The sequence below is a fragment of the Pezoporus occidentalis genome, unplaced genomic scaffold (assembly GCF_034315485.1).
Source record: "Pezoporus occidentalis ecotype Australia unplaced genomic scaffold, CSIRO_AGI_Poc_V1 ctg67, whole genome shotgun sequence".
Classification (NCBI taxonomy): domain Eukaryota; kingdom Metazoa; phylum Chordata; class Aves; order Psittaciformes; family Psittacidae; genus Pezoporus; species Pezoporus occidentalis.
In genome coordinates this window covers 2,705,754-2,731,666 of record NW_026916019.1, presented here as the reverse complement: position 1 = coordinate 2,731,666, position 25,913 = coordinate 2,705,754, and the positions used below count along the sequence as shown (strand labels likewise).

At 40.2% G+C, this 25,913-nt stretch overlaps 1 protein-coding gene across 8 annotated transcripts in view; it reads right to left on the bottom strand.

The window, feature by feature from the left end:
* Window positions 1-25,913, bottom strand: part of ARID1B (AT-rich interaction domain 1B) — a 329,485-nt gene that overhangs the window by 11,579 nt on the left and 291,993 nt on the right. For 5 of the 8 annotated variants that reach the window (XM_062640854.1, XM_062640855.1, XM_062640858.1 and 2 more), the window contains 7 exons: window positions 23,276-23,385; window positions 22,374-22,532; window positions 16,249-16,458; window positions 12,675-12,879; window positions 4,105-4,243; window positions 2,901-3,073; window positions 1,103-1,253 (listed from right to left, as the gene is read on the bottom strand). In XM_062640854.1, coding sequence (XP_062496838.1) covers window positions 1,103-1,253; window positions 2,901-3,073; window positions 4,105-4,243; window positions 12,675-12,879; window positions 16,249-16,458; window positions 22,374-22,532; window positions 23,276-23,385 — 1,147 coding nt within the window. The remainder of the gene's footprint in view (window positions 1-1,102; window positions 1,254-2,900; window positions 3,074-4,104; window positions 4,244-12,674; window positions 12,880-16,248; window positions 16,459-22,373; window positions 22,533-23,275; window positions 23,386-25,913) is intronic. The other 3 variants (XM_062640859.1, XM_062640861.1, XM_062640862.1) reach the window with 1 other exon arrangement.

The following is a 25,913-nucleotide window of genomic DNA, read 5'->3' as shown; positions in this document are numbered from 1 at the left end:
TACTAATTAGGAGAGTACATGTTTGGGTCACTGTTTGAAGGCACAACGTTGGTGGACCACCAGGTGGTCCCATAATGCCTTCAGAACCCAGTCCATGATCCAACCTAAAAAATGACAAAGGAAACCTCATTCTGTAAAAAGCACTTACTCTCCAAAACTGCCAACAAAATAAGACATGCCCCTTAAAGAAAGCATTCTCTTACCACCTTCCACTGGAACCCTTACTCTCACTGACTCCCCAGCAACGTGACCTGTTGAACAATGTGATTGTACTTGTGTTACCCTACACATCTACTGACATACTGACTGAAAACTACTCCACTGTTAGACTTAAAAGACACACACTGCATCACTTCAGCTACCTTCAGGAAACAAGAAGTGAAGCTAAAGTACACAGTCTAATGAAAGTAAAAGTAGGAACACAGCCAGAGCTGCAAAACCTACTGGAATACTTCATGTCATCCAAACACTGCCAAACCATTCTGCTTGCTGTATCAGTGCTTAGACATCGGTGATTTTACCTTTTTACCCTTTTTTTTTTTTTTTTTTTTACCCCAAAGACTTTCCTGGGATAAACAAAAGAGGGACACATTTATTTTGTGTACTTCACTGAAAGACAAACCTATGAGGGTCCTGACAGACACACTGTAAGACTGGTGTCCTTACAGCTCAGACAACAGACTTCAGACTCTCCAAAGGGAATTCAGTAAGAGATCACAAACCAGACCTTTAGGCTGTGCATTTTGGTTTTCATAAAATGCTCACCAACAGCTGGTTAGGTGAAAACATGGCCAGAAGACTAACTCAAGTGCTAATTTATGCCATCACACCCCAGCCCAGCCACCAGCTCAAGGTGGCTGTCAAACACCCATATTCTGATCTGCTGGAGCTTGAGTGACTTCTAAGGTGTGACAATTCTTCCTTATTACTTCCTGTGAACACCCAGACTCGGTCATTACCAGTGGTTTGATTCCCAGTGATTTAGTAAGATGCTGCAGGAAATGTAAGCTGCTATGTTCTCTGCAAGGTGTAATGGGAAAATAAGGAGAGAGAGGATCATTTTTTGCTAATGGGCTTTGCTTTTTCCTGTAGATTGACTCACCTCCTGTCATAGCCACTTCCATAAGAGAACTGCTGTCTCTGGCTCATGCTCATGTTGGACATTGCTCCAGATGGACTCTGGTTATACATATCTTGTATTCCACTGTTAGGCATTTGTCCAGGGGTCATGAAAGGCTCATTGCTTCCAGGCACTGCAACAGTAGGGGAAATTAAATATATTATTCTGGGTGCTTGAAGATATCTTTCTATTAAATGATGTATTTTAAAATAATGTTCAGATCCTTAACACTGCCAAAGATAATTAGTTGGTATCTGACAAGCTTTTCAGGGTCTGATGAAAACACATGAAGCAGCACCACTACCAACATGATGGTTATAATAGTAAGGAGCTGCAAGCGAGGAAAGTAAGCTTATCCTATGGAACTGAGCTCATCAGGCACCAGGCAGTTTCTTCCCTGTGGTCTTCACAGCTGAAGATCAACTTGCTCTTGTTCTTTTCACCCCAAACAATGCTAAATATGAATGAAAACAGAGACCTTACAAAACAGACTAAAGCAAATCTCCTAGTCTGGATTACAAAGCTGTCAAAATCAGGCTCTTTTTTTTTTCCCATAAAGCCTGCACACACACATGTATACCATAATTTAATCATGGAAAACATACTGTATCCTGATGTAGCTTATTGAACAGGGTGAGCATATTCTATGGGTCTAAGAAAAGGCACATTGACAACTATTATCAGATATAAATCCCCAAGCAAATACAGGAAGAGACTCTATCCTTTAGTCCCTCATAGTAGATACGGAACACAGACATTTCTATTTCGATAGGATAAATGTATAACAAAGTGCAATAAACCGACTTAATCTTACACGGATATAAAACCTGAAGTGAATCGAAGGCAGAGAGGTTTTTCTCTTCCTCCAACTGTGTTATGCTAGTATCCACAGTCCAGGTGAAAGAATTTAACGGGAAGGTTTAAAAAAAATCATGTCAGGTTAACTATCTCTTTTAAAACATCTCTCTGCTTCATCACATATATTTCTTCCCCTGATTTCTGGACCTCCTCTTCCCATTCCTCCCTTTTGCTCCCTTTCAGTTTCCACTTTCTTAATTTCATCTCCTCCATCTGCTCTTCTCTTTGCAGCATTGTGAACCCTGCTTGTGTTCTCTCCACCCACTTTCCTATATAAGAAGCGTGCAAGATTGATTCATTTTAAGCACGTTTTACAATATCCATCTTAGGTTAAGTGGCCAAAAGGACAAGAGTCAGGTTTGACAATCATTTTAATTTTTGCTTTCTAAAAATAAACAAATGAGTGTGTTCATTACCTTTTGTCAGGGCCTGTTCAAGTGAGAAAAAAATTAGCTTTCTTATTCTGAAAATATGTAAACTGAGACAGAGAGCATCAGGAGACTGGCTCAGTTCCACACAGTGAATTCCAAGTTCAGTCCTACTACAACCAGGCATGTTCCTTGACCATATTCTAACACTGAAGTCCAGCGTCGGATTTGCAGGGTGGCTAACCACCTTCAAGAAACCTATGGTGTTGCACAAAATCTAACCTTATGAATTTATGTCATTTCCTGAAATGTATTCCTACAAGCATTTTTAGGATTCTGTTGAGTCTAAAATAGTGTGACTCTGAGAGGGAAAAATATGACCAGACCAGAATGAAACACAATTGCTACACTTCTCTTTTTGCTACACGTCTCTTTTTGCTACAAGGATGCCATTTTACGAATGGCAAAATCAGTAAAGAGCTCATTTTGACAACTAGAACATCTTGATTACATAGGAGTAGGGAAGAATACTTAACCTCCCACAAAGAAAATACCTTTTCTCATTCCACCGAAAGGATCTTTATTCGGCTCATATGGCATCCTTCCCATCATATCTGGCATATTTATTCCCTGCTGGTATGGTGCATTTGGTGTCATGGAGTTTCGCTTTGGGAATGCTGAATCACTTACATCAGAAAAAGGATCATGCACACTAACTGCGCTGTTTCTAGCAGATGAAAAAAAGGAGACATTAACATCATCATCTATTCGTAACAATTGTGAAAAGAGACTGGACTATTACACACCTAGCCCATGATGCTGTGGCAGTGATCAGTGCAGGATACATCTAAGGAACATGCAAAATACTTTCACACTAGACAATCATTAAAAAAATCTACCCACTTTTTCCCCAGGCTTATCTGGCTACTTACTTCAAAGAACCCCTAAAGGGTTTTAATCTAATTCAGCTGTGTGTGTTCCTGTTACCCATAGAAAAGTCTAAATATTTCTGAAATTTCACTAAGTTGTTTTGCTGGTTTTTAAATAGTGAAAGAAAACTCAATCTGAATTAAAGATTACTAAAAAAGGTTCTTGTTATCCTTCCTGGAGTATCACAGATGGAGAAAAAAAAGAACCTAAGTATGTTTGGAGTGACTGTACGTAGTTCACAGCTTGGCTACATTCCTGCTGAAGTCAACAAGAACTTTTTCTGTTGGACTTCAGTGGGATACGGATCCTTAATGAACAGTGGGAAGGCTTCAATTCAGATTAAGTCTGTCTCTGTGATTTACAGGACACAGAACAGAAAGCGATCTCTTAGTCCATCCAGCTGAATCCTCTGCTATCTCAACAACTGTTATTATATATGATTTTCATAATCTGAATTTAAGTAACACCTTAAAACCACACATTAGTTGTTCCTGAGCATGAACGTCTGGACCTGTATACCAGAGGAGTACAGGGTAAACAAGGAAAGGAAGGCTGTGATTCTACGCTGGTGCTGCTGGGTTCCACCTTCCTCTGCACTCTTCACATATTCACATGCACCCCTTTGCACTGGTGCTTGTCTGATCCACCTCTAGTATTCAGAAAGCTAATGCAGCTCCTAATCCTTCCTCCCCTTCCCTCTCTCCCTGCCACTTTTAAGACTCTGACTAGATCTCCACAGCATCAGATGAGTGCCCTAACAGTTGGGAAAGACTGGAACTGTTGTAGAACTGCAGCCCAACTGAAAATGAGACAAAGCTCTTTTCATACCTGCCACCCTGCATAGGTGTCATCTGTCCATGAGGTGTTGATGCTGGTGTTGGGGGCTTCAAATCGCCTGGCACTTCTGTCATGGAATTACTACCAGTAGACTGTGGAGTCTGTGGGCCTTGCAAAGAACCGGAATTTGCTGGAAAATTAAAGAAACAGGAAATATTAAAAGGTAGCAGCCAAATTCCTGTGGAAATAATAATCATAAAGTAGAGAAACTGGTTCTTTCACCCGTAAGTATGCTTATAACATGCATCTCAGTACTTTAGAACTTCCCCAAAATCCTCTGATACCAGAATATGCTGTGCAGTAATAGTCATCATCTTTCCTGGAACTGTGAATTTAATCTGCTGCCTGAAGCAACAGGAACAGAAATCACCTAGATAAAAGATTATTTAAATCAGAGGTCAGAGATACAAAGTTAACCGTCTATAGTTTACAACAGAGTAAATGAAGGCTGTTCTTTGGCACAGCTTCTTCATATAATCACTACCACAACACATACATTTATAGGGCAAATTTCATCCAGAAGCTTTTCCTCACAAATTTAAACTGCTATAATAATATAAATTCATCATTTACCACTAAAGGCAGACATCGCCATGGTGAAACATGGCAAATGATAAGTGGCACACTGCAACCCTATGCCATCTTTGAGACAGCATGGCAAAAGATTGTATTTAAGAAAAAGCAAAAGGCAATCTGGGATAAGAAGAAAGTGATCACTGAAAGTAGAATTTGAGCAGGAGGCTACAGCTAACACTCCTAATAAGACTGTAAAAATAGCAACGGACATCTGTAGTTAAGGTCATTGTAGAGCGTATGTCACAGGACCAGGTCAATTCTGCAAAGCATCCATTTCATCTTCAAAAACTTCTATGTTGAGATCTCAGAGTAACTGCACTATTGCCATCCTTCACCATGGTAAATAGCTCTATTCTTGATATGACAAGCATAGAAAAGCTTGTACTGCTTTATTCCAATGAGACTTAGCAGTAATAAGGGCACTAGATGATACATCATATAAACTAATGATAGAATAAATCCAGACCAGTCTTTTAAAGTAGACACCGAAGTTATTATTTTCATGTAACTACTGAGGAGAAATACTCCCAGCCCCGAAGACCTGATGTAGCAGTTTTCTTATTTAGAAGGTGGTTAAGTGGGAATTAGTAACAATGTTTAAACACTGGATCTGACTCCCCTTGTCGCAGAAATTCTACCTAGGGAGAACATGTAAGCTTCAAATCTTCAGATGCAACTGGGGAAAAAAAAAATTACCAACAGAAAAAAGCCACACATCTAATAGGCTTAGAAAGACGTGTCTTTGGTGTGAGAGGTCCTTCTTTTTTATGAACTATCATGTAGGCATTTTATAGTGCCTGATTATCTACATTCAAGAACCAATTAACAAAACTTTATAAATTACTGTTAGAGGGAAAATTGGAACAAGCAGTATGGTCTTTTCTTCTGTATGTGAAAGAGAGAGTAGTTTATAATTGACTCAGAATCCTAGAACACTCATCATCTTGACAGGCAGAGCTTGTTTTTAACTGAAGAACACCTTTTTTATATGTGTTTCATTTATATCTGTAACACATGTTCCACTATCTGGAAATCAGTCTCAGTAGCAAGTAATATGTAAAATCCACATTGTGCAGACCACATTGTTCTTGTCCTCAGCTCTCCCAGGCATTTCTGGAATACGCTTGCATAGTAATGAGGTTCAAAAAAAGTTTAAAAGCTCTCTGATTGCATTAATACAGTAACAACAATTGCAACAACTAGTGCTACAGTGACTGAAGGCTTTAGTGATATAATAAAACAAATCCATGTAAAAGTAAAATCATGTTCACATAAAGTGAGCTCTTTGTATATATGACGCCTGCATGAGCCAGGATCATTCTCCTGCCCTTGAGCTTTAAACATGATTCTAGATTACTTCTAAAAAAGCTTGAGAGCATTTCTGAGTTAAGCCACACGTTGTCACATCTTGTTAGATTAGAACCATGTAAGTAAACACCTCAGTGTACCCCTATACTTAATGTAAAATATGATACAGCCTAACCCTGTGTATTTCTCTTATGGTGGGCTATTAACCAGCAATTAACATCTTCTCTATCCTACCTGTGCTGGGTGGTGGTTGTAGGTTATGGTGGTTATGGCTATTTTTCCCCTGCCTCTTTCTAAATGACTAAACCAGATGTAAAAATGAAAGGCAAATGCTATCATGAGAAGTGCCATTTCTGGTACTGCTACGATTGAGTCAGGGAGACTTATACAGGATAGGGACTGCAAGTGTGTCAACCTCTGGACTGGGTCATCAGCTACTGAGAAGGGCCCGAACGTGAATATGCCCTACAAGAGACCGCCATAGGCCCAACAGGCCACTGAATAGTTCACCTTTATTTCAGAAATAACATAAATGTAGACAGCATATTCCTTCAGAAAGAATAAGTGTGTACTCTTAATGGTTACTGTTAGCAAAGCAGATACAATCTTTAAACCAACTTAACTTTCTCTTCTGGGATGTGATTTTCAGTACCTTCGCCAAGCTTCAGTCAATTCCCCTCAAGCTAATTTTATTTTCACAATTTTCAGCTGTAACTGGCCATTTTTTTCTAAAAATATGTCTTTGAAAATATATAGTCCTCTTCTGTTGTCCCCAGAAGAGAAATAGTTTTCTGTGAGTCTTCCAAGCCAAATATGTATTTGGTCAACTTTTTCATACACAGCACCAGTGGTCCCTTCATTATTTGAAGAAGAGACTTGGTGGTAAATGCTGTAAATGTGCCTGTGACAGGGAAAGTACTGTTGCTGTTCCAGTGATCTGGTTAAATAAATGTGAAAAAATACCTGTTTCTATGTGAAGATTATTAACTTGTTATAAGTTTACTGCTTGGTTCTCTGAAGATCCTGTTTCTACTTATTTCAAGCTGCGGGTGCACGGACTCCCACTGTAATTCATCTCCTGGGTTGATCTGGGCAGTCTTCAATGTGGAGCTGAGTATGAGAACCTATAGCCAGGAAGCTACCCTGCGCAAGCGCTCACAGTTACAACTGGAGAGAGGTTGGTAAGCAAAGACAGGGTAATAGGGTTTGTTATGTCATGAATTTTTTGGAAGCCCAGTTCCTCTTCTGTAGAATGGGAATCATACTACTTTCCCTCTCAAGAGGAGTATTGCAAAGGCTGATTAATGCTTGTTAAAGGTCTCAAATACATTTGTAGCAAAGACAAGAAAAACTAAGGAGTAAACCCAAATCTCTGAGTCCGGTTGAAAATAGTGGCACAAGTGAGAATAACACAGAATACTGAATAGTCCCTCATTCACTGAGCACTGTTTACTCCATGCACTGAATGTCACAAACATTTCATGGAAAAATTTTCAATGTGGCTGTGTAATTAAGAGTGTATTGAACTGTATATGCACAAGGAAACATAATTAAGGTTGCAAAGACTGTATCTCACTTTTGGCATTTCCTATCTTCTCAGCGCTTGACTTTGCATCAAAGCAATACACTTCAAACAGTTTTTGGATAAGAGCATGTGCACACAGGTACCTGCATGCACACACATTAAATGCAAACTAGCTATGTTTTCTCACATATATATTTTACACACATAGCCATTAGCAATGCTTTCTAGTTAAAGAATATGAAAACAACCCTATTCTCTCCAGAAAGTACCATATGCCTTTTTCATATTTTACCTTGATTTTTCCATTTGCTAAGCTGCTCACTGAAATTTCTACACCTATCCTTGCAGGGTTTTTATGATGGTACATGTTTAATTTTGATTGTGGACATTCTGAAATAGAAACGGTAGCTTTAGAAGTGCTTCATAAGCTTCAGTATTAAAGAACTAAGGAGGAAGACAACAATGTTCTTTCAGAACAGGTAATCTCTGCTTACATGATTATGCAGCTGATTTGGGGATGCCCAGGGAAAAAAACTGTGTATACATAGCTACTGAATTCTTCATCCCACATCCACATCTAAGCAATACCCACTTTTCAAGTGTCATAACAGATTTGTAAGAATATGTTTTAACAACAGAAAATCCACCCAAAATGAAATAAGATGAACATCTTTGTCAGTGAGAAGGTGGGGTCCTACAAACCCTTCCACAGCTCACTCAATGGCACATATTATTCTTCCTTGCACAGCCTTATTCTTCCTTGCACAGCCTGCACGCAAAGCCTACTCTTCCTGAAAGTACTGCTTTCGGGAAAGACACTTTATTTACCAGAACAGAATATGCAGTTTAAAAAAAAAAAAAGTCTTTCTCTTGCCAGCACTTTTTTCCCTTCAGGAAAAAAAAAAAAAAGAAAGAAGAATGCAGCCTCTTAAAACTCCATTAATATGAGGCCTGATGTGCTCTCTAGGATATCCCTACCTTTTGCCAGAAGCTACAAATGTATACTCTGAAGTAAACAATGGAAAGGTTACTGAAGGTTAAGTACATTCACATAGTTCAGAGTGAACAGCCAGCCACCACGCTGGGAAGATAATTTACACAGCATGAGCCCAGTGCCCCAGTTAGGCTGGGCTGGGGGCTGCTTGCTGCAGCAGGGCCCCCCTGGGTGGGCACGGATGCAGGGAAAGGGGGCACCGCTCTCTGTCCCCCCTTCCACCCTTCCCAACCCCTTGCCCATCCATCTTCCACGGGGATTCCCTGGCTGGCCTCATGACACGCTCCATGACATCACCTGCCTGCTAATAATAGCACTTCAGTCAGCCACCCGCCGGCAGAGACGATGGGTTTGGTTACAGATGCATTCACTGAATGACTGTGTCGTGTGGTGCTGTGTCGTGTCCCCCCCACCATTCCCCTCCCCAAGTGTTGTTTCTGTGCTGCCAAGGAAACGCAGGGCACACACGCTCTTGGCGTGCTCTCACTCCCTCTTTCAAACACAGGCACACAATTTTCCAGGTTTGCTGTAATGAAAATCTCTGCTGACATCAGGGCCAGCTGCTGAGTGTTACTCAGGAGCATCCTCAGCTGTACCACTGCGGCCATTCTGTCCATTCAGTACAGGATAAACACTCAGCTTGTCATTTTTAGAGTCTTGCATACATTACCACATACTGCAGCTGAGAATCTACAGTGCCATAGCACAGCAACGGAACAGAACTCCTTCGTGCTGATGCTCTTCTGAAATTTCTCTGGCACCCATTAGTGCTTAGTGTAATGCCCCCAGAATTCCTTTCAGTTTAGAACTTGCCACATAATTTGTGCGTATTTCAGTCAGAACTATCAAACACGCATGACAGAGCATTTTGCCTTTGCACCCACTTCTGGAAAGCACAGAGGTCCTAGAAAGATCTTATGAAGATCTACAATGCCCTTCTCTCTTTGAGGGGTTGTCTATGTTTCAAAAGAGCAGTCAACAGTTGACACGGACCTTACCATGGACCCAATAATCAGGACATAAGGCCAACAGACACCCTCTAATAGCTAGCCTGTCACCAAGTATCTGCTGCTGGCTGCTGACCCAGACAGGTTAAGCTATAATACAAAGGCCTCAGCCTACCACAACACGTCTCCAACTTGCACAGCCTCGGAGCAGTGCAAACCACCCTAAAACACATCCAGGCCCTCACCTCACCCTGGCAGCTCTACAAAGGAACACACCACTGCCTTACCATCCCATACATTTGACTTACACATCGCATCCTTTCCCTGACTGGGTTCTTCTACAGCAGTCTCCTTGATACAGCTGTTGAGCTGCACTTCCTAGTACTGCTACGACTACATTCTAAAGGTCTTCTGTAAGACAGTCATAACACAACCACCCCTTGGATGTGAAACATCTGGAAGAACTGTGCTTCTAAGCTGTCTAAACTGTTCTTCAGCCTGCTTCCACCTTGAATAACATCTACCTGGGAACTACATCTACATAGCAACTGCATTCTTCTCTGTACTAAGGCAGCAATGTGTTCTTATAAGCAATTGAAATATTTTGTTTTAAAAGTCTTATGAATATCAGGTGATTTTTAAACTCTCAAGATTTTAAATTCATAGCACCAGCTGGTTAGAACCGGAAAAAATACAACACCCTCCCCTCTGAGGCAAGTCCCCCTGCTTTTTTATCAGAATTAACTTCAGCCCTAATACTGTAACTAGTTCCCCGTGAATGGATTTGGCTTCAAAGTGACTCTGCCTCCATTGAGCTAACTGCACAACAGAGGCTAATGGTTAAAGCAAGGACCTTTGGAGGCTACTGTTTCTTGTTGTATTGGGCTCCTGCTCCCTCTGAATGCCAGAGTAACAGATTAACTAAAGTACGTCTACAACTCTACTTCTTTTGTGCAGTTAAAATGTTAATGTTGGTATATACTAAAGGAAAAGGAGCAAGAAAAAAAGCTGACTATTAAAGAGAACAGGCTTGTACTCTCTGCAGCATCTATACCTCAGCGGGATTTCATGTACTAAAGCTGATACACACTGGGAAAGCCTTTCTCCGTACAGAAGTGCAGTCCCATTCAGTGACACGAGCTCTTTTCTTGCCAACAAAACAAACCTTGAGATCTTTGCTTGCTTCCCCCTCTTTCAGTCTCTATGTCCTGCTGTGTTTTTATTTTAGAAAAATAGTTTCAGTTCTCCTCGTAGACAGCTTGCTTGAACGTTATGATAAATTTAAACTCAGACTTTGCCATTTTCATCTGTAGTGTCATAATGCAAAAGAACCCTGTAGAAGTGGTATGTCTGACAATTTTATTCCTTTGTTTCAGGTTTATATATTTCAATAATGATTCTTCACCTCAAAATTCAGCTAATTTATGGTGATCATCCCTAAAGCAACTACTGAGCGCAGTGTTGGATGCAAAGGGGCAAGGGAGGAGAGAGTAAAGCAACATACTCCTTCAGTTTTAGTACTGCAGTTTAATTTTAGGCACAGCTGAATTTCCTCTTCAACCTCCTTAACAAGTCTAACAGTGTCAGCTCCCCTTACCAGCCTTCTCAGGAAGTGACAGGCATGTCCAACATCTTTTATTTTTTTGCAGTAGTGCACATTCAGGACACTTATGCTCGTTTCAGACAGATAAATATTCGGACTATAGGCTTCACTTCCAGTACCAAGTGTTCTTCTGCATCTTCTAAACTTGCATTGCAAAGTAACCTCGTTATCTTCTCTATTAAATAATTGGTGCTAGGGTGCCTGATAACCCTTGGTGTTAACAAGGCGGGGGAAATACTTAAGTTATTAAACAGCCGCACCTAGGCAGATTTTAACTAAACACCTCCCTGAATCTTTACACTGAATACATCAGGCTGAAAAAGACTTCAACCTTATCGCTGTTATTGTTTTCTGCACTGACAAAGCACTATCATAAGAAATGATCTTGTAAAGCCTAGAACTGTATTATGTGATTATAAAGGTCTCTGCAATTTTCTAGTATCCACAATAGGATACTGAAGCCAGACAGCCTGCAAACTGCCTGCAGAGCTTGCTGGTCCCTGACTTGCCACTTCCCAATTTCAGCCAGTGAACTGCACTAACAGAAATTAAGTTATTTAATACTTTCCTAAAACTGCCTTCTAAAACTTACTGCATGGAACTGCTGTAAACATTTCAGGAATTATATTCTCTTCACAGTAATAGAAGGAGGTCTGTGTAACAGTAATTGTGAAGGTAGTTCACAAATTTTGTCAAATTATTTTGTTGGTCAGAAAAAAACTAATAAACATCAAAACAAAGCAATTTTTTTCCTCTTCCATGGGTAGTCCAGAAGGCAACATCATAAACTAGTACTATGCTTGTCTTGCCTTAAGTATCAATCATGACTATCAAATCTTTAGAGACCTAAGTTAAATTTAGAAAGAAAACAGGGTGGTTTCAAACATCGCACCGTACATGCATAAAGAACAGCCAAAATAAAGCGATTTCAATTTAGATTTTTCAGATGAGAAGATAAAGACACTGATGCTAATGACTCATCTGACATACAGGATTAGCAACAAAAGAGCAGAGAGCGTGCCTCCAACTATGAGGTCTGGCACTGGGGATACACCACACTCTATTCTCTCCACCTGCCACACATCCAACATGAGCTATATCAGAGCAACCATATGAGACCCACTCATCATCAGTCCATCATCTGTCATTCTGACTCTAACTGAAGCTTTACTGACCAACAGTTATGTTGAATATGCAGTTTCTGTCATAGCAAAGGAAGTGCAAGTACCTAAACCTGATCTTTATAGGCAAATGGATGATCCATTTAGTACCAACTACCTCCCGTCTTACAGCACAGGCCCATGCAGAATCCTATTCCTTCTACTGTGCCAGTGTAACTGAATATTAAGGGTATGTTGGTGCACACGTCTTTATATGTTAGAGTGAGCAATGACAAACCAGACACACGACTGCAGACGGCCCTTCAGAGTTAAGTCTGACTTGACTCAAGAGCTAGCTCTAAGTTTGAAAACAACACGCCAACAACATACTTATCCTTGTCGTTTGTCCAGCATTAGCAAGACATGCTTCTAAATATGTAAACTGCAACCTAGTACCTTCTGCATTCAAAAACCGGTTGTGTAAGAGGCTGCAGTTTTCTTGACTTACCAGGAGATGGCGGCTGAATCTTAGGTTGTTTTTTAGTATCTCCAGTGCTGAAGACTTCGGGAGGGGGCTCCTCCCCTCGCTCAATCTTGCACTCGAAGGCAAACAGGTACTGAATGTATTGTTTTTTCAGGGAGCTGGCTGCGCTGCTCGAAGTGCCAACGTTCAAGGTGGTTGCCAGCTCACGCCACTTCTTGTTTTTATTAACCTAGCGAAATAAATGGCAGGATCGGTGGTTTGCAGCAATGTGGTTTATTTAAGTCAGGAGACAAAAAAGGGGGGGGGGGGGGGAAGAGGGGGAAAAAAAGGCACTTAATGTCTTGGTTTGTAATTTTTTTGTTTTCCTCTTTTAACTAATGCTCATTACTCCCACACGAAGTAATGCACAGACAGCATTTACAGTTATAAAACCATTAAGGAACCTGCTGATAGCAACGTAAAATGCTTTGCTTGTGGAGAGTCTTATGCATGGTGCATCTTTTAAATGCCTTGCACTCTTCTAGGGCCTATGCTTTTCAGTTAGCAATCCATCTCCAAGCAAATTCATGCTTGTTCTCCCTGTCTCTGACACCCACCCACACCCACCATATTCCAATTAAAAAGCAGCTTCTAAAAACTAATTTAGAAAGCAGTAAGAGCATTATTTTGCAATTTAAGTGCTTGAGCACTAATATGAAAAATAAATTTTTCTCCAAGATAGCCACCAGCTGTCAAACAGTTCAGCCTGCAATTCCTGGTTCAGGTCCTTTCTCTTTAGGGCTTCTTGCAGGGACAGATCAATGATCCTCTGGCTAGATGAGAGGCAGAGTGAAGCGAGGCCCTTAATTAATTATGGCAGACTTCACACAGGGATAGTCCAGCAATACTCTGTATTATAATGCTGACTGCACAACTCCACTGCGAGTCTTGTTTGCAGTGTACGGCTGAGAATATTGAGAGACTCTGCTCAAGAGTTCCTCAAACACAGGTGATCTGTAATAACAGTGAAGTTCATCTGTCAGCCTGGATGATGCCTCTGGCTCACTCAGAGGTACTGCTCAAGCAGCCAGTATTTTTGCTGTAATACCTGATGTCCCAGAGTTTATTCAACCAGTTGTGCAATTGCTAAGTGTCACCCAAGGAGGGGAGCAGCTCTGAAATAAATGGGCTTTAAAGGTCTACGTATCTCAGCTTTTACTGGGGATGAATTCTGATCCCATGACTGCTACTTGCCCTGAGGCCTCAGATTTTAATGACTCCAACTTAACTTGTATAGCTACATAGGCTATCATTAGCCATACTGTTCCTAAGCCTGCATGCCAGCAAAGGAAACATTTTTGACATTTCTTTCAATGTTTAATAACATCGTAACTGCTGCCACACAGAGAAGATCTTTAGAGGATAGCATTGATAGCAAGCAGGTTTTTATTTCCCTGGTACATCCTGCAAGAATCCAGAAGTTAAAGGAGACGAGATTTTCATAAACTGCCCTTGTTGAGGCTTGAAATGCAGTTACACAGCCCTTTGTGCCTACTGGCTTACAGCTAAGTGGTGCGTAATGAACACATTGCATAATGCAAACAGAAACATTCATGCCTAAATGCCCAGTATATTGGCATTTAAAAGAAGACTGCCAACAGCTGGTCTGTTCGTGTTAGGACCACATCAATTGCAACTGTTCAGAGAATATGCACCGCTGCTGCACAGCTCCGCTCCCTGGCTCTTCCCAGACAGAATTATGAGATGTGAAGTGCAGCAGTTGGAGCAACAGCTTTTTAGGAGAGTAGGACACAGGTGCATTTCAATAAACCTCAGCAAAGAAAGCTCTGTGCCTCTCACTAGTAGTAATTATCATTCATGTGGGCACACCAGCAAAACCAGGAGACTTTAAGTGTCAATTTTTACCGGTACCGAAGAACATACATTTGTAACTCAAGCTCTTTCAAAAATCAGTCCAAATGAACAGCATCTATTCTTTGGCAAAGCATAATGTCTGTCACTGCAAATCAACACCAAGTGTCCCAAAATAATAAGCAAACACGAATGACTCTCTAGAATATCTCATCTGCCCCCCATCTTGCCTAATTTTTGATGCTAAGAGTCATACTATGGGCACAATCATGCTGTATGAGGCAGAGCAGCTGCATGATAAAATTTACCTGTAATAAAGTTTCTGAGCTAAAAGTAATCAAATCTTTATGATGCTGGGGGGCATAAGCTGATCACTAAAAATGTCAGGATAACACCTTTTACCCATATACAGCATTTAGCAGCTGGCAAGGTGAACTATGTTACGTTTCTCTGCCTACCTTTAATGAATAGTTGAAATCTCCGCACTTGAAGGGCCAATGATCTAATTCAGTAGTCAAATCTTACGTACTGTGTACAATTAAAAAAAGCATAGAGAATGATACTAACTGATGTTGGACATTTCCTTCTTGAATTAACCATACAGGTTATTAAAATGTGTTCTCTTTCTGAGGATCTAATTTTTAAGTTCTAATTTTGTAATTAGTGTAAAATCATATCTATTTGAATATTAAATATTACCGATTTTATATTAAATATTGCATATGCGTATTTATCTATACAGCTATGCTTAGGACCTCATCCTGCAAAGCACTGATCATCTACAAATGTTCTTGAATCCACAGAAATTATGGGTCTCAACACTTCACAGTACCTTCTAGCACCTAGCCAGAGTGAGCCCCTAATGCCAGGGATGCTTTGTAAGAACATTAGGCAAGGACAGATGACTTTGAATACTAAATCTAAGGCTGCAAATACTGACTGTTTTCTCCTGCTTTCCCTTCTGATGGTGCAAGACAATGAAACATTTTGCTCTGTGGTGATCAGTCTTACAGAACTCACAACTAATTTCCAAACATCCCTTTGTAAAACTTCCAGTTAACTGCTGAGAACACAAACCAAAGCTTCTCTCTCCCCTTTTTTATTCTCAGGTCTTCTTGCTTTCATTTTTCATCTCAGTTAAGTAATTCACCTTTTCCTTGTAATCATTATGTTTGTAAGGCAACCCAAAATGTCCTGTAAGCATTTTCCAAACACAGTGAAAGCACAGTCCATGTCTTAGAAACAAATGTACCATACAGAGACACTCAGACATGAAAGGTTTGGGATGAAGGACTGTGTTTCAAGAACGTATCTGACACCTCTTTTGAGAGATGAATTATTTGTCCTAGAGGCAGTATCCCTATCTGGGAAGGATGGATTTAAAAATCTCCTTTTCCTTTCAGCTCTATCATCTGTTACTTACTTGTAACTTTGATCCAATGGCCTTTTCCTCTTTTTTTTCTTTTAGTGGAGTTACTGGATTTCCCCGAACAGTTAAAAATTTCATCTGTCTACAGCAATGGCCAATTTTGATTGAAACGCCAGAGTTTTAGGGCAATTACACAGCCAAGATGAACTCCAAATATTAAAGCACAAATATTAAAGACAAATATTAAAGCACAAAACTATTTTCTTCAACAGTGTTGTCAAGGCTGAACATGTAATGGTGTAACCAGCAGGAAATACTCTAGAAAATAGAGTGTGCATCAAGTTTTCAAGAGGTTCACTTTCTAGCACCACTTCTCACCTGTGCTAAACCTCCAATCTCTTTGACGCAGACATAGAGCCTGAACAGGTCCAGGGGCTTCTTGCCCACAGCTGGCAGGCTGGCCACAGGCGTGCCTCTCTCCTCCATGAAGGTGAGGTACCGATCAACCCACATCTTGCGCTCTGGCTCATTTCCCAGCTCATAGACTTTAGTGATCTTCTCTCCAGTTGTGGTAGAGGAACTTGATTTCTAAACCGCAAGAAGAAAGAAAAGAGTTGGGGGAAGGGTGGGAGGGGAAGGGAAAAGAAAGTAAGAAACTCACAACACTGAAAAAGAGAAGATGTCAAACAAACTAAAGCTATCACACAACAGTCAGGAATGAAGGCTACTAGTTCAGGCACAAACAGTACATTCTGTCCATATACGGAAAATTCAGCTTCTAAAACAAAGGGCCCAAACTCCCCATTTTCGTATTTTTTTCACTGATTGGAACTTTGAATCCCAGAAGGCAAGTTTCTGATGCTGCCTCATGTAATTTTAAGAGGTGGTAGCTCTCATACAGTGATTCTCACCCACTTGTTTCAAAGTGCTTTGCAAGCAATACTTTGAGTAAAATTAAGAATAAGCTTGTCCCACACAAGTTCACATAATCCTAAAACCAAATCAAATCAATCATTTACTCTTTGGCCCCCAAAAGGGGCTAGAAAGCCTGAAAGTGCTCCTCCAGAAAAGGCATTGCAGAAAAGTAGCCTAAAGTGTGATTCACGGCAGTACACTAAGGAGTAATACTCTCAGAGTCGCAAATGGTTATGCTTTACTACCTTGTCACACCACTGTTGGCCAAAAAAGCCAGATAAGCAAATGCCTACAATACAAGGAGACTGGGGGCAATGCTGCATGTGAACTGTCAATTAGCTTCCCGAGCCAAAAATGCTCCAGTAGGTGCTACTCTCCTCCCTTGAAAACAGACATAAGATACCAATCTCACATGTCCCACCTTGCAAAGAGAGTGTGTATTAAGACCTGCTGAAAACGAGGGATGCACAGCAATCAGAGCTGAACCACCACTAGGAAAAGTGAAAGAGGTGGAAGAGAAGAATTCTGTCTCATGAGGCAGAAATGCAGAAGCAAACCCCTTTTCCTGCTGCTATTTGGACTTCACAGCTGATGAAAACTCTTGATGCCCTTTCCTTCTCTATGTGGATATGGCAGAAAGCACTGAGGCTGCTACACAAGCTGTAACTTCTCACCATATCTTCTCTGTGCAGTATAACCCTGTGAGCTGGGCTCTGTGCCATGTGTGGATGGGCTACACGCTATCTGAGCTGCCTGTTGTCTGACAGCAGAGAGGGGCTGCTGCTACTGCAGGAAGACCCCCCTGCTTGCAGAAGGTGAAGTGGTTTGATCAGCAGTGGGGGATAGGAGTGGTTCAGAATTAAACACTAGAGAAAAAGACTGATACAAAGCTTTGGGAAAGGAGCCAGATTTATGAAGGAAAGCGCATCTGTATAGTGAAATTCTAAACTTTGTTTTTGATTGCAGTAGACACTTTAAACTCATGTAGTCAATCACCCTCTCTTTTCATTATTTGAGCAGGAGACAGCACTATTCTGACGAAAACAGGAACTTACTTCTAGTTGAACATCCTTGAAGAAGACCCTAGCTGTACCTCACAGATGCTACAGAACCACCCACTTGGTCCATGTCCCCGCATAGTGCTGGTGAGGACTGGCACTCAACACTACGAAAGATGCAGCGGGGTAGTATCCGTCTGCCAATGATTTTAAAAGCATTGCCAATTGCCACCATTCATCTTGCATGTTAGCCTGGAAAATATGACAGGCTCTGTACCTCCCTCCAGCCATTAGCTGAAACTTGGCAATGCTGGAGGAGAGCCAGGAGAAAAGAGACGTGAAGCCAAGGGGGTGACCCAGCAGTTCCATGAGCCATTGCTGTTCTTTCCAGTGAATGGACATTCATTTTAATTAAATAAACAGCCTCCTGTAAAGTTTCCTGCCTTGCTTTCTGATACTGTAACTCCCCTACAGTAGTCCTTCCTGCAAACAGACATTATTACCTTTCTTACTTAGAGATGAGATGCACTCCTGAATTTACTGAAGCCAGACTCAGTTGTGTTACAACACCTACTGGAGTCAGAGTCAGGACTGAATTTGCTTTACTAAGTGGCTGGCAGGAAAGTACTCTGACATGAGTCTTGCAGATTATGCAATGAAACTACAAACTGATTCTGTAATGGCAACCAGTTTACTCAAAGCATCACTCCCAATGTATCTGGGTGCTACAGAAAAGCAATTTAACTCTTTTCAGCAAATATACTTTGCCAAAGATTTTTCTGGGGGGGTGAGTGGAAAGAGGGAAGTAGGCAAGTCATGTTGCTACTAATTTGATTTTGTAGTGAGAACAGATATATGAGCACACAAGCTTGAAGAGCTGAATAAAATGGAGATACTCCACTACCAACTGCACTAAGAACAATCTGCTGCTGATTAGCATTAATTTTAATCTGCCACTTATGATGCCACAGAACTAATAAAAATGAAGGTGGGAAATTTCAGCTTTTACCCATCAATTTTTGTATGTGCTTATATTCTAACATAGGAAGCAAAAAAACAGTTCCTGTTTCACTTTTATGGTAGTTTCTGATTAAGAATATTCAGATTTACCAGTTTTACATCTTCATTTTTATACGGTAAGATTCTCTTTTTCAAATCAGATTCAGGGCAGAACGGAAACAGTTAAGAATTTCTCATTCTGGGGTTTTCTGCTATACAGCTCAACTGATGCTACTTTTCAGCAGTGTGGCAGCAGGCTTTAAAATGACAGTATAATCTGAAAACTTTTCACAGCTTACAGAAGGTAAGAAGTGTTCCTTACTGTGTGAGCTTTCAGGTTGTCATGCTTTGTAAAATGGGTGCAATTTTCTTCTAAAATGAAATGTTAACTTTAGAAGAACGCACTGGAGGGGAGAATGCTGCTCCTCAAGAGTGATGATCTTTTTCCCTTCTCTGTTTTTATAAATGTAAACATACAAAAATGACAGATGTATGCAAGCTAGTCTACACACAAATGAACTTCAGTTCCACATGGGAAGGTTCAGCTGGAAGCCTAAATTTGCCTATAGGTACATGTTAACCCTCAGAAAATAAGGGTTTATTACGAAATGATCCCATGAAGAGACCGTTAACTAAACTGGCAATGCTGGAAGAATACAGATCATGAGCTCTTCTGTAAAGTTTGCTGATAATTTTGGTGATGAAAGAATGCTAGTGCGAGCCTGTGGCACACACCTTTACCAATTTACTTCTATCCTACTCTGCCCTTGATCCTGAGCACTCTTCTAACACGGTATAACTGGCCATGTTTAAATGGGTGACCTAAAAAACCTCGTCAAAGTATGTGGATACTAAAGCCAATTCCTATATTAAATCTGTCTAACACCATACTTTGTTTTTAATACCCCTACCACCTATTAAAACTGTTTTATATACACACCCTTGTATGGTGAGTCTGCAGAATCCTTCGGAGCAAACACAAGTTTCTGCAGGAGCTCTTTTCACATCAAGGCAGTGGGTAGTTGTTTCCGTATGTATCTTTAAGCCGCTATATTTATAGAACTATCTACTGTTCACTTCCCCCACTTCAACAAAGAATTTGCCAATATTACATTTATTACATAGACCTATTTTACTACAGAACAGAGTGTGCACACACAGGCAGCAAAACCTGCCTATAGTCAAATCTCTGGCAGAGGCTTTTGCAGGACATGATCCTTTGTCAAGTTTTCCTCCTGAAGGACTCTGCAGATCCCTCACAGCTAGCACCATGGAGATATGGTTCTATTCAGGTGTATTCACTGTCATGTTCATGTGTACTTACAGACAGTGAGTAGCATTTTATGGGTTTTTCATAACCTACTGTTTTATTCATGTTGCAGTGACCCTGCATAGCTCACACACACACACTTGAAATTTCTCTTCTGAAGAATTTTAAAGCCACCTTGCCACTGTCAGAGATTCACATTATGTGCAAAACTAGCAGAGCAGAAGTGTCCTTTTACCGATGTACCTGAAGAGCCCTCAAAACATAATGCTCAACAATTCCTTCTCCACATTTTCTCATGCCTCACTTCCATATAAAACTAGTGAAAGAGAGGATCCACTTAGTAGGATCACAGGGATACTGTGAAGTGAATTACAGACCATTCATTCTTGCTTTTATCCTCTGCTGTAATGGAAAAGTTGTAGCACATGAAGCAGCTTTGGGATTTAATGAACAAATTCAGGCTGTTTTCAAGTGTAACGAAACGCTTGGAATCAATCATTCCAGTCTATGTCAGGGTGCTGCTGAAGTCAATGCAGTTATCCAATACACTGGCCTTCATAGGTAAAAAGGGATCAACTAACTTATAGGACTTACTTTTCTATCATTCCAAAGCACTGCCTTTATCCATATCTGTGTACCAAGAAGCTAACTGAAGCTAAAGATGCAGCAGCATTTGGACAGAAGGGCATTCAGAAGAAACTGAAAACATAAACTTCCCTCATTTATTTTTTCTAATGCTGTACTTTGACATATTTACATGGAAAAAACTCCATGTTCGTGATGACTCTAGGGTTTGTTATTCAGTTTATGCAATGAGCTCAGGAATGCATTATCATTTGGTATCATTTGATAGCCTTGTAGAGGAAGAACGTGATGTGTTGCCACAGCCTGTGCAGTAACTCCTTGCTTTCCTCCAGAAAACTGCCTAAACAAACAATACCCAAAACACTACTACAAAGAAAACTAACTATCAGAGTTTTTGGTACCACACTTTCAGAAATGCTGTTAAGAAAAAGATGAGACTTTGTGGGAACAAGTAATACCAGCTGCCTTCTGAGACTCAAAGTCGCTGCCAATAAATATCAAAACATTAAGGTGGTGCATTTCATGCCATGCTGCCCCTTTGCTCGGGGGTTTCACGAGATGTCTGGTTTTTGGATGGGTAGACCTTTTTCCTTCCAATTGGCCTTCCTCTGTTTGCCCTGAGAGACAGTCTTCAACGTACCACTTTGTGAAAACTAAGTTGTTGTCAAAGAATTGTTGCTAATTTAAGCGCACATTAACATTGTGAAAAACCCTTAATATTCCTCACCAGATTATATTTCAGTATTTTTCTATAGAAACATTGTGATCATTATTACTTTTGGAAAAAAGAAAAAAAAGAACAATATATATTTTTCTAATTCAAAAAACAACAAAGCAAAAATGACCAAGTGGACATTTGCTCCCCACAGGCCATATCAGCTTAAGCCTGCATTCTTTTGTCTATATATGTATATGCATTTTCTATTTCTGTACATATATATAATGATGAAATTCATTTTTAGCTCCACACATCTCTCTCAGGTTCTTCTTTACAACCTGCATGAGAACGACTAAACAGTATTCATCTAAAAATAGCTTTTTAAAAACATACACACATCAGGTTTTCCTACCCACAATCTGGGTTATTTCGAAGTAACTGAATGAAGCAAATCAGAAATGATTTCGTTTCAAGACTTTTTACTCTATTTTCAAATACACACTTAAAAATGTTTTAAAAATAGACCTGGCAGTGTTTTTGTGTTGCCAAGTCTACAATTCAAACTTTGATGGATATTCGTGGAGATTTCTCACTTTGTTTTGTTTTGTTTTTTTTTTTTTTTTCTTAAATAATCCTAGCAAAGACATGCAGCAACCAGAGTGAAGTCAGTTGTGTGAAGGAGTTTGGGCCCAGGAACAGAAATGGAGTTGTCCTTAACAACACATTCGGCATGCTTGAAAGCTGATGCATTACAGGAAGGATGTTGTCTTCACAACAACTGCTGCATTACCACACAGCACACTTGCATGATGCACACAATTTTTCTTATTTCAAAGTACTCTTGGGACAAATTTTGCCCTGGGATAAGCATGCTCAGGCCCCACTGAAGCCAGACAGTGGAACTTACAGTCATGTGTCCGAGAGCAGAATTTGTACCCAGTGTTATAAAGAAAGAAAACTCTTTAGTGGATAAATAATGAATAAAAGGAATTTACAAAACAAACAAGCAAGCATTAAAGTATATTTAATTACAAAAAAAAAAAATTAACAAAAACCAAAAAAAACCAGAGCCACTTACAGGGCTTGATGGAGTCTTTGGCCAGCCTGGGCTGCTAATGCTATCACTTTCATCTCCATGAAATGAGGAGATGCTAGCAGAGCTTGGGGACATTGGGGAAGGGACTGGCAGGTTGCCTGGGGTTGGGGGCTGAGAAATACCCTGAGAGCTGTAGCTATCCTGTGGTAGAGGAATAAAAAAAAAAAAGTATGACAAAGGCAGGGCAAACTTTATTAAAAACAAAAAAATACATCCAGTTTAACAGACTGACCAGTTGTTATATATAAAATATATATAAACAGAGAGACACATACAGAAAACACACACATATATAAATATATTTATATATATATAAAAGATATAAGAACAACATTGTTAATTAGTATAATTTGGAAAGTTTGCTGGATGCTTGGCTAAAGTCACTAAGCCACCATGCTTATTTCAAGCTCACATGGAATGCTAAGCATGGGTTTCCCCTTATGAAAGAAAGAAAAAAAAACAAGCCGTTCACCTTATTTTAACAAATAAGGTAGGAAAGCAAAATATTAAAAGTATGTTGCTGCTGCTGAGGTGGCCAAAACAGGAAGCTATAACTGAAGGCAGAGAAAAATGGCTGCAAGTATTGAAACCAGGCAAGACCCTTCCTTCCCACCCACCTGGCACAGCTGAATCCCCACGCAACTTTTGGCTTGGGTCGCTTTGCCCCCGCAAGTTAAAATGCCGTGAGAACTAGTAACTTTCAGATCCACACAGTGAAGGAAAATTGAAAAAAATATAAGAAAAGAAACAAACAAAGAGATTGCACGTGAATGGAAAGGCATGCAGGAAAGAACAGAGGTGGGTAGGCCAAAACCAGAAGATGAGAGACAACACAGCAGACTTTTGCGGGCTGAACCAACACCACGTGCGGAGATTGTAAATACCTTTGACTTGCTCTCGGGTTGGGGGGGTCCTTCTTCTTTGCCATCTGCTTTGAGAGGAAGGGGTAGTTTGGACTCACCAGGTGTCATCATATCTGCAAGACCCATAGGTGCTAATCGAAAACAGGAGAAACAGTTAAGCATGACTATGTTTGGTTTTGTAGGAAAAAACATGCTTCCTACTGAAGACTGTGGCGCCACATGAAGCAAAGGTTATCCCACCTTCGTCCTGTTATCCTAGCATCCGGAAACCTGGAAACCTCTTCCGCTGAAGTGAGGAAATAGAGGAGACAGAAGGAGGGGAGAATACAAAAACCATGCAACAACAAACACTTTACAGAGTAAAATTTATTCTTCACGCTGCTGGTAGTCTTCAGCTGTCTCCACATTTGACCACTACGTGTTAACAGAACAGCCTATTTTAATAACTGCTGCAGCCCTTTAGCAACAGAAAGATGTAAATAAAAAAGATGTGCATTTTGCTTGCCGTGTTGAATCTGAGAAAAAGGCTGACTTTCCCGATTACATTTGTATGAAAGTTGGCGGCCAGCAGATAATTCCTGCCCCTACTGACTTCAGTATGAATGGCTCAGCCACTGTGATTCTTAACTACAGAACTGTAAGCTGTAAACTGTGCTCTGCTGGAGAACCGGCACTCAACTTATTCCCTTCCTGCCAAAATGAGGTGGGACTATAATGAACATACAAATGTCTTTCTTTGATAACCGCATGCAGTTGCTTCCCAGAAGTGTGGGGAGCTAAAGGGGGTTTTATTTGAAGATGCTAGTGCTATGTATAGTATTATTGCTGCAGAGCTGCTGGGTTCCTGGATTTCTAGAAAGATGCAAGAAACACTCAGACAAATAGGCACAAAATACTGCACAGACCAGATGCTAGGAGGTGCCATGACACTGAATCAATGCAAATAAGCAGAGAACAACAGCAAGACATGAGGCGATTCTTTCCCTGCAGAAAACCACGTGCACAGCATTTGCGAAAGACTGGATTATGCTTCCTTTCTCTCCCTTTTTTCTCCCCCTCATGCCCTTCTTTCGAAGAAGGACCTGAGGTAAGAAAAACATAGAATAGAATAACCTACAAGGCAATAAAAAGAAAAAAAAAACCAACATTCCAAACTTACAAATTTTAAGAATCAGCAAAGCATCACTGTGGAAGCAAATAAATAAATCTGATCATTACCAGACTTGTGTGCCCCTCTGCAAAATGACAATGCTGGCTTGCACTAGGCAGCAGGCACACTGCATAGCAAGCCAAAGATAGGAGGGGATAAAGAAGCTTTAAAAATACTTCACAGATTGCCCACTACAAAATGATTACTGCACATATTCATGTATTACTATGTTTTAGAAAATAATTAGTTTTAATTACAGCAGTGAGAGCATGAGCAGGACTCTGGCGAATACACTGGCAAGCTCTGCAGTGCTAATTTGCTAATATCTTTAGCATCACTGCAGGTTGAGACTACGGGTCTGCCAAAAAAACCTACCCAACCATGTGCCATGTGAGTTTACAACTGTATGCTCAATATTCAGCTTTGAACTGCCCGTGTTTTTCATGGGCACATCTTGTTTTTTTCAAAGCACATTTGTAGCCCAATCAAGCCCTTAAAGTCATCACAACACATAAATCATAATTAAGATTAAAGAAAAAACCAACCCAACAAACTTGCAATACTTAAGATTCAAGAATTGGAACAAAAAGCCTTTTTGAAGTGATGCAGCTGCAGAGAAAAATCTATTGGGATCAGCTAAAAATGCTGTTATTTTTATGTATGTGTGTGAAACCTCAACAAAACAGACAAGTAATCTGACACTGGGAAGCCAGCATTTGATTTGTATGCATTTTGCCCTTATACTCTGTTTAGGAGTTGGGGCAGCTTGTGACCATTATGAAGTGAAGGAAAGCAGCCTAACACATTTTAGATATGAATTCCACTGTTAAAAAACCCACCAAGTTATTTTTCTTTTAGAGTTTTTTTCTAAAATATATGTGCCAAATGGTCCAATGCATACCACAGTCTGGTTTCAAACTGGGATGCAGAACTGTTATACAAAATCCATTTTAACAGTTAACACATTTCGTGCTGTGAAAGCGCTAAAAAAAGTCTGAGTTTTAGTTTCAAAGCAACCAAAGATGACCCTTCCCCTCTAAAGCAATTTTAGAGAGGTCAAACGAAGCAAAGTTAACAATCACGCTTCTTCACCAGAATTCTGCATGGCGAAATCCTTTGCTATCTCACTGTTATCTAGGTTGGCACACGGTCTTTCTATTACAAAGAATACAGTAACTGTGCCCACTCCTGGCAGTCCCGTTTCTATCAGAATGCCTTTATAAAAGCTCCTTTTCAGAGAGGTTTAAGTTAGCACTTCATATAAAGGGCAAGTAACTCTAGTCTGAAAATCACCACATATATTCTGACTGTATTAATCATGTTTAGAAATTTAAAAATACCAATTCATTTTGGCTTTTGACTATTTCTTGTTGGCACATGCAAGAGTACAATTGGAGACAATTATGAAAAAAATAATAAAGCGTCCCAAAATCCATTTCACTTTTTGCTCTAAAACGTTTACTTCATCTACATCCTTTCTGGCTACCTAAAAGAGAAGTGCAAGGATTT